Source organism: Arachis ipaensis, chromosome B3, assembly GCF_059453495.1.
Source record: "Arachis ipaensis isolate K30076 ecotype BB chromosome B3, ASM5945349v1, whole genome shotgun sequence".
Lineage (NCBI taxonomy): Eukaryota > Viridiplantae > Streptophyta > Magnoliopsida > Fabales > Fabaceae > Arachis > Arachis ipaensis.
The window spans coordinates 22770682-22780605 of record NC_142438.1 but is presented as its reverse complement, the minus strand read 5'-3'; the positions used below and the strand labels follow the sequence as shown (position 1 = coordinate 22780605).

General features: G+C 35.7%; 1 protein-coding gene across 1 annotated transcript; it reads right to left on the bottom strand.

The window, feature by feature from the left end:
- Positions 1-380: 380 nt before the first annotated feature.
- Positions 381-1598, bottom strand: LOC148570049 (uncharacterized). The gene has a single exon (XM_088506808.1). It carries the CDS (start codon positions 1596-1598, stop codon positions 381-383), a length of 1218 nt encoding a protein of 405 aa, XP_088362934.1.
- Positions 1599-9924: the final 8326 nt, after the last annotated feature.

Below are 9924 nucleotides of genomic sequence, written 5' to 3'. Positions count from 1 at the left end.
GTCGCTGACTCTGGCATCCAAGTCGGCGAGGAACACTCTTGATGCTTCTTTCGATTTCTTTCTTAACGAGAGACTGGCGTTGTCACAAGCGACTGCCGTTTCCAAGTCTCCCCTTACAGACCCTACTGATCCTTCTTCAGTTATGAACTTCATTATCAGCATCCTTGTGCTGATGACCGTCCCTAGGTCGTTGATGGTCTTCCTCCCTAGGATGATGTTGTAGGCCGTGGAGTCTCGTAGGATTACTAACTCTGCCATTACCGTTCTTCTCCATTGGCCTTGTCCCACGGAGGTCGGCAAAGAGATTATCCCGTCCGGCTTGATGAAGTGGACACCGAGCCCTACGACGCCATGCTGGTGAGTCTTTAAGTCGGCGTCCCTTAGACCCAAGGCGTCGAATACATTGCGGAACATGATGTTCGAATCTGCCCCCTATCAACAAGGATCCGCTTGATGAGGCCGGTTCCCACTCTGGCCGTAATGACCATGGGAGGGCTTTCCGCGACCTCGTCGAACCATTGGTCCTCCGGGCCGAATGAATTGGATGGAAGTTTCTTAGGGCTTTGCGTAGAGGATGTGGAAACTGCCAGGACTTTGGCGTCTTTCTTATGTGCCGACTTGGACCTGGGCGCCACGTTTCTCGCCGTGACCACGTTCACTATGGTAAGGCCGTGGTCGTTGTCCTCCGGCTCTTGGCGTCGCTTTGCTGCCCGGGTCTTGTCTTCGCCTTCGTGGTTGCGGTTCCGTCTCCTCGGCTCCCTAATGAGGTGGGAGAACTCGGCTAACTTTCCATCCCTGATCGCTTGCTCCAGTGCGTCCTTCAGGTCGAAGCAACCCTGTGTCTTGTGTCCGTAGCCCTTGTGGTAATCACAGTAGAGGCTCCGGTTCTCCCCTGTTCGCTCCTTCAGTGGTCGGGGCTTTGACAAGATCCCCTTCTTGGCTATTTGTTGGTAAACTTCCATGATTGGTGCGGTGAGGGGAGTGTAATTAGTGAACTTCCCGACTCGGGGAAACGGCCTGGGTGCCTTGCTCGGACCGCCGTCCCTGGCATGTTCTTTCTGTATTTCTCCGCTCCCGTGGTGCCGGTTTTGATTGTAAGAGGACTGCCGTTTGTTGGCAGCCATGACTTGGCTGACTTCCTCATCGTTGATGTACTCCCTGGCTACACATTGGATCTCCTGCATTGTCCACACCGGCTTCGTGGTGAGGTGCTTTCTGAAGTTCTCGTTTAGAAGTCCGTTCGTCAGGCACAAGCTTGCAACTGAATTCGTCAGCCCGTCGATCTCCAAGCACTCATCGTTGAATCGGTCTAGGTACTTCCTGGTCAGCTTGCTGGATCTCTGGGTCACTCCAAGTAGATTGATTGGGTGCTTTGCCTTCGTGATTCTGGTTGTGAATTGGGCTAGGAAGGCGTGGCTGATGTCCGAGAACCTGGTCACCAAGCCCTGCGGGAGGTTATTGAACCACCGTATTGCAGGTCCTGCTAAGGTGACCGGGAAAGTGCGGCACCTTACCTCGTCTCCCACTCCCTCCAGGTTCATTCTGGCTTTGAAAGCCGTAAGGTGCTCCTGCAGGTCTTGGGTTCCGTCGTACCTCATGTCCGTTGGCTTTTCAAAGTGTTTTGGCAGCCGGACCTCGAGGATGGAACGATGGAATGGGGTTGCACCCATTATTACTGGTCCCCACGTTCTGGTTGTTCTTCCCTCGTCGTCCTCCCGACGAGCGTCCTCGTGGTCTCGCTGTGTGGTACGCATGTCGTGCCTGGCGTATATGAGGGGGTCATGGCGTCTTCTCGCGCGTCCTCCCTCCCTGGCGTTCTCGGGTTCAGATTGTGGGCTAGCTGTTCGTCGGGAGCGGCTTCTCGAGACGGATCGGGAGTAGCTCGATTCGGGAGTTTGTTGACGATGTTCTCGGTCTGCCAGCCGGCGTTCTAGGTCTTGCATCCTGTGGCGTAGTTCTTGCATTACTCTGGCGTTGTTGTCGCCAGTTCCCCCGAAGGGGCGCCTTTCAGGAGATCGTGTGGTTCGTCTTGGAGGGGACCTCGTGCGCTGCCGGCGAGAAGCTGCGGAAGCTTCCCCTCTGCGCTCGGTCTCGCAGCCTGTTCCTCCTGGGCCCAATACAACGTCCATTCAGGCGATTAATCCCACAGAGGGCGCCAATGTTCGGTAGGTCGGGTACCGGACGGTTCGGGTTGGTATCCTGGTTGAAGAGGGGGAGGTCTCGCCTGGTCGTACGTCACCGGGTTGGGATAGGCGACGTTTCGAGCACTTCGCGTGAGGAGGGGGGTGTCACCTGCAAAGACACTCTGACGCTCTAGTCAGTGAGGTGTGCAGGCGAAAAAGGGTTAAGTGGCATGTAACGTACCTTGGGAGAAGGGTAGGACATTCCCCATATATACCGTGTCAGAGGTGGGCCCATCAAGGACAGGCCCACCTTCCTCGAAGCTTCCTTCTCACAGCTGTAGCGTAGCTGTCAGGGACGCGTGTCCGGGTCGGCGACTGAGCGCCTTGCTCCTGAACGTTCGGGTCGGGCTGGCCCGCTAGTGCTGTGGGCCAGGCCGTAACAGTATGAATGTAGTTTGATTTTAAGGAGCTTAATTAGGATTTTTAATATGAGAATGAATTTTCGTCTTCTAATTTTGTAAACTTCGATCTTTGGATGTCAAGTTGTATTTTTTGTGATAAATTTGCAATTTTTTTTTTTAATTTCTTACTTCACAACTTTACATTGTTACTAACCCTCCAAATCATTGATCATTTAATTAGTTTAGCAATTATAGGCATTTGAAGCGTATAGTGATATGGTCATAAATTTAAATTTGTAAACCTTTCCATCTCTTTAGTGGAATTTTTATATTACGTATTTTAATTCTTGTCTTTTGTGATCATGCATTCTTTGCTCTTTTTATTACATTGTTCCCCTTGTGAATATGTGTGGTGCTAAACTCATCTCGGGGTAGAACTTAGAATGAAGAGAATGTAACAAGGGACATGTTTCTACAGACAGCGCCATTGTTCAGAAATATTTTTACTCTTCCGAGTTTAGAAGTTACCTAAACAAAATTGTAGAGAGTGGGTTGGAGACACGATATTGCCATCATCCTCCTATTATGAGTTTCTAATGTTCCAAGTTTGTCATTCCTAATGGTGGAGGATGTTCCTGCAAGGATGCTGATGCTCAAATTAGCATGGGTCACAAGAGAAACTAAGTTAGAAATCATATCTTAGTGCACATATTTGGAATAATGCATATATTGTGAGGTTATGATGTTACAAGTTTATTTTTTGTGGGTTGCTCTTTTCATGAGCTACTCTCATCATAAGATATTTGATGTCTTATTGTGATCTTTTTTTATATGATGCTCTTAGGCCTATATATAGTCAATATTGTAATATTTTTCTTTAATAGTAGAATGATAATTACAATATAACAATTAACCTCATAAAATTGAGTTATTAGGCATTAGAATGAGTTATGAGGATTTAGTGTCCTCTTTGTAACATATTTTTTGGAATCCGAGTGAATACTTAATCATCAAACCGGTTCTTTAGTACCTCTTATACTTTTGAACTCGGTTCTTAGTATTGGGCTTATGGAAATATTCCAAAACAAAAATACTGCTGTTTTGATTATGACGTTCTAAATATGAGGTATCAATATGAATTATCTGCTTGTAGAATTGTCTTGTCTAGAATGGCTGATAAGTAAGTGGTTACAAATAACACAAGCGGGTTTGAGGTGGAGAACATTCCTACTCCAACAAGTGTTACTGCATCGACACCTTTTAAATAAGCAAGGGATAGATGGTTGCTGAAATTTTGAAAGGCTTCACTAATTCCCTTGATGGCTAGTGATTTAAGGAGAAGGCCTCAACTTGTAGTTGTTTGTTATTTATATATTATATTATTTTATTTTTGTTATTTACGAAAAATTTGTTTAAAAATATTTTAAGAATAAATAAGTTTAAAAGTGTGAAAAAAATATTTTTTTAAATTTTTACATAGAAATATATTCAATCCAACACTAAAAAATACGGATATAATATCCGCTCCAATCCGATTGCATACACCACGTTAGAAAAATACATCAGCGACATTTTATTATATGAAAACACCAGGTCATAAGTTAGGATTTTTTAAATGAATAAAATAAATATTTTATTTACGAAAATAGTTAGGTAATTTGTAGCATTTTTACCAATTTGTATTGCATTACTTATCTTGTTCACAGTGTAAATGAAATAAGTGTGTTGTGTAAATGAGATAAGATACGTGTGCCGTTGTAGTATCATGTTTGCACACGTGTTATGATACGTAAGTTATCTCGTTTACAGTGTAAACGAGATACACACAATTATTTTTTACACTGTAAACGAGATAAAGTTTAGACACACCTATATAAGGAACTTGTTCACAGCGCCTCTTTTGTCACTTTCATTGTCTGTTACCTTCATTTCTCTCTTTCTCAGACGTTTCTCTTGATATTTTTGAGATATTCGGATATTATGGTGCGCGCGGATGCACGAGACGGAGACATCAACCTCTTGAACGCGACTTGACACATTGTGGGAGCGATCAACTTTCAAGTTAGTGTTGTTATTTTCCTCTTTTAAATAAATGAGCATGTAATAATTATAGTTTGGGTACTTTTATAGATTCAATTTATTACACATGTAGAATAGGTTGTCATGTTATTAGAATTTGTTGTATTGTGAAATGTAGAAATTAGTAAATGTAAATTAATTAATTTAATTAAAATTATTAGTTAATTTAATTTATTTATTAAATATTTATTTCATTTTTGCATGTATTTAAATAAAATTTTATATTTTTAATTTTAATTTTGAATATGTTACATTGATGTTTCATAAATTTTTTAAATATTTGATTTTTATAGTTAATTATTTTAAAATGTGAAATAATTGTTTATTATTTTTTTTATTTCGAAATAAAATTCCGTACAATCGAAATAGATTTGATACTAAAATTGATGAGCGAAAATTGAAGCTCACGGATATTAGTAAATGTACCAGATCACTCAAGTAATACCACGGTGAGTGGATATTATTTTCATGAGGATTAAAGGATTGAGCAAGCAATTATCAAATTAAATACCTAATTAGATCAAAAGAACCTGGATTGAAAAGGGTAAGATTGACATGTGTTATGATACGTAGCTTATCGTGTTTACGGTGTAAACAAGATACACACAATTATTTTTTTTATACTGTAAACGAGATAAAGCTTAGACACGCCTATATAAGAAACTTGTTCACAACGCCTCTTTTGTCACTTTCATTATCCATTACCTTCATTTCTTCCTTTCTCGGACGTTTCTCTAGATATTTTTGAGATACTCAGATATTATGACGCGTACGGATGCATGAGACAGAGACATCAACTGCCTAAACGCGGCTTGACACATTGCAGGAGCGATTGACTTTTAGGTTAATGTTGTTGTTTGTCTCTTTTAAATATGAGCATGTAATTATAGTTGGGATACTTTTATAGATTCGATGTTGTTACACATGTAGGGGTATTCATGGATCGGATCCGATCCGCATATTCGCAGTATTTATCCGAATCTGATCTGAAAATTGCAGATATGGATCCGATCCACAAGACTATCGGATCAGATTGCAGATTTTATGTAGGTATCCGCATATCTGATTTGCATATCTGCAGATCCGCAAAAATAAATAAATAAATAATTAAATATTCTTCTTATGTTTTATTTCAACTAATAATTATCATATATGTTGTATTATTTTAATTTTATTATTTAAGAAAACTATGTTTAATATTATTTTAAGAGTAAACATATTTAAAAAAATAGAAAAAATAATTTTATTAATATTTTTAATAAAAATAAGCTTTTAAAAATATTTTTGTGTTTTGCAGATATATCTGATATCCGATCTGATCCGCAAATGCGCGGATCAGTTCCAAAACAAAATTGCGGATATTGGATCTGACCCGACCCGATAATTTTAGTGCGAATCGGATAGAAATTTTGGCCATATCTAATCCGATTCGATCTGCGTTCATCCTTAACACATGTAGAATAGATTGTTATGTTATTAGAATTTGTTGAGTTGTGGAATGTAAAAATTAGTAAATGTTAATTAATTAATTTAATTAAAATTATTAATCAATTTATTAGTTAGTATTATTTATTTATTAAATATTTATTCTATTTTTGTATGTATTTAAATCAAATTTTATATTTTTTATTTTAATTTTGAATATGTTATTTGATGTTTCATAATTTTTTAAATATTTGATTTTTATAGTTAATTATTTTAAAATGTAAAATAATTATTTATCATTAATTTTTTTTTTATTTTGAAATAAAATTTCGTACAATTGAAATAGATTTGATATTGAAATTGATGAGTAAAAATTGAAGCTCACGGATACCAGTAAGTACACCAAATCACTAAAGTAATACTATGGTGAGTGGATATCGTTTCTATGAGAATTAAATAATTGGACAAGCAATTATCAGGTTAAATGTCTAATTAGATCAAAAGAACCTGGATTGAAAAGGGCAAGACTGACACGTGTTACAATACGTAGCTTATTTCACTTATAGTGTAAACGATATACACACAATTTTTTTTTACACCCTAAACGAGATTAGGCTTAGACACACTTATATAAGAAACTTGTTCACATTGTCTCTTTTGTCATTTTCATTGTCCATTACCTTCATTTGTCCATTACCTTCATTTCTCCTCTTTTGAGATACTCGGATATTATGGCGCGTGTAGATGCACGAGACGGATACATCAACCGTCTAAACACAACTTGGCACATTGCGGGAGCAATCAACTTTCAGGTTAGTGTTGTTGTTTTCCTCTTTTAAATAAATAAACATATAATTATAATTGGGGTACTTTTATAGATTCGATATTGTTACAGATGTAGAATAGGTTGTCATGTTATTAGAATTTGTTGGATTGTAAAATGTAGAAATTAGTAAAATTTAATTAATTAATTTAATTAAAATTATTAATTAATTTAATTAAAATTATTAGTTAATTTAATTTATTTATTAAATATTTATTCTATTTTTTCATGTATTTAAATCAAATTTTATATTTTTAATTTTAATTTTGAATATGTTACATTGATGTTTCATAAACTTTTTAAACATTTAATTTTTATAGTTAATTATTTTAAAATGTGAAATAATTGTTTATTATTAATTTTTTTTATTTCGAAATAAAATTTCGTACAATTGAAATAGATTTGATTTTAAAATTGATGAGCAAAAATTGAAGCTCACGAATACCAATAAATGTACCAGATTACTCAAATAATACTACGGTAAATGAATATCGTTCCCATAAATATTAAAGGATTGAGCAAGCAATTATCAGATAAAATACCTAATTAGATAAAAAAAAAAAAAAAACTGAATTGAAAAGGGTAAGATTGAATCTTGTTGAGAACTTTAGAATTTGAATGCTTGAATGCTTACAGACAGAGAACTTGAATGTTGATTTGAGAGAAGACAATGATAATTTGAGTCAAAAGCTTTGAAGATATTTATACTTTTAGAGAAATTAAATCTTATTTTCTTATCTTGAAGTTTGCAAAGATCTTTCACGATAAATCTTTAGTAATTGATTTCTAATTCCTTGTTTTCTCAGTTTCGCAAGCATTAATTAGTCGTCAATTAATTAATCAAGAGATTAAGCACAAAAAATGATTTAGTTTTCCAATAAGATTTAAAAGTAGTCCTTAGATTGAATTATATGTCACATATTCAAGCTAGTCTTATCCAATTAAATCTTTAGAAGAAAAATACAAATTTCAAAAATTGTTCTAATCTGAATTATATGTCACTTATTCAAAATTAGAGTGACTGAAAATTATGCATGTGCAGCACGCTAATTGAACCACTATTCCTAGCCAAATTCAAAGAGTCACGTGAAAGAGTTTTCAAGTTTTAATTCAAATATCAAATTTTTCAATTATAATAAAAGAATTCAAAAGGGATTAGCATACCTTCCGATATCACCAATCCGAATGAAGAACGAATAACTCAATCATGAAATAAATCAATACAAAACTTTAAAATAAAATAAACTTAGAATAATAATCCATAGAAAACATAAATATAGCTCCTAACCCTTTGACAGAGGATTAGTTATCCATAAAAAAGTGAAAGAAAAATTCTAAAAAGATATGTTGAGGAATGGAATACCCCTCTATGAACTAAGTTCACTTATTTATATCCTAAATTCTAGAAATCAAATTCAAACTATCCTAACCTTATCTTTTGGAGAGAAAGATAAGATCATTACTTGCTGACTTTAATTTTAAATTTAAAAATAATAATTTAAATCAAATCTAACAACCAAATCTCTTATGTTTCTAGAAAGAATTAATAACTAATCTTCTAAAATTTTTAATCTTTTGGATGTGATTAAGACTTTTAATAATGTAGATAATTAAACTTGAATCTTAATTATTGCATCTTGAGAATTGTAATTATGTTTAAGGTGGCTTGCATTAGAAGAACTTGGGTAAAAGACCCAAAAACACACTTCCAGGAGGCACAAGCATGCTGGGTGTGAGGGAAGGCCACCGGGTGTGGAGCTTGTCCGCTAGGCATGAGAGTCTTCCTGCTAGGCATGCGTGGTTTGATTTCTTTAGGTAGCGTTTGTTTTGAGGTACTGGAACAGAGACTGGAAGACTGAGACACAGTATCATGTTTGTTAGCTCAGAGACTGGTACTAAAATTTCTGTCTCTGTCTCTAAAATTTCAGTATTTCAGTACCTCCAAAAAGTAGGAACACAGGGGACTGAAATTTTTAGAGATGGAGACTGAAATTTTAATAATATTTTATACCTAAAATACCCTCATTTCAATTAATTAATTTCAATTTTATCTTTTGTGCAAATTAAATTAGAGTTTTATTCTTGTTTCAATTTCTGTCTCTCACTTTGCACCAAACAAAATACTTAAATTTATTTTGGTCTCTGTCTCTTAGTCTCTGTCTCTCAGTCTCAATCTTTTAGTATCTGTCTCTCTACCAAACGCTACCTTAGGGAACGCTTTCTCTCTCTTAAGTCACGCTTATATTTTTTTTTGTGAAAAAGTTTTAATTCTTGTTAGTTTTTTAGGTAAAAATCTCTGAAAATATAGAAATATTCTCCCAACTCTAAATATTTAATTATTTATTAAATTCTATTAAAAAACATAATAAATTTGATTAAAACCTAAAAAAATAAAGTAGAAAAGAACTTAAAAATAACTTAAGATGACGTGTCATCACAACACCAAACTTAAAATTTTGTTTATCCTCAAGCAAAAAGAAAAATAAACAGAGTTTAGCTTAATGAAAAATATTTGAAAAGCTTTTAAGATTGAAAATAAAAGTGAGATTTATGATAATTTTTGTGGTTACATTCGACTTCTCTTATCTTTCATGAATCTTGCATATTTAGGATTTAGAAATTTTCAAAAATAAAATTCGAATTGTATTACGAGGCTTTTGAATTTTTATGATTTGAAGGCAGTTTACTTCTTATTTGGATTAGGGGAAAGATCTTCGTGGGCTTTTGACTCTTAGTGTTTTGTCACAAGACAGCTTTTAACGGACTTTCAATCAATAATCTCGGAGCAGTTGGCCCAAGTTACCGAGTGATAAAGTACCATCAGATCTAGTTATCCAAGCCTCTCCTTGACATAGTCACACCACAAGTACATAATTAGGGTTTTGATCCAGACATCAATCCCCAAAATCTCTTTGGACTTCTTAATATTTTGTCTTAAGGCAACTATTTAAGTGAACTTTCAATCAATAATCCCGTTCCAGTTGGCCCAAGTTATCGGGTGATAAAGTACCCGTCAGATTTACTAGTGCAAGTCTATCCTTAAAACAGAAACATCATAGGCACATACTTGGAC

What these genes read in the sequence shown, in the direction of transcription:
- LOC148570049 (XM_088506808.1), bottom strand. Translation starts at nt 1,598, where the DNA reads ATGAGGTACGACGGAACCCAAGACCTGCAGGAGCACCTTACGGCTTTC.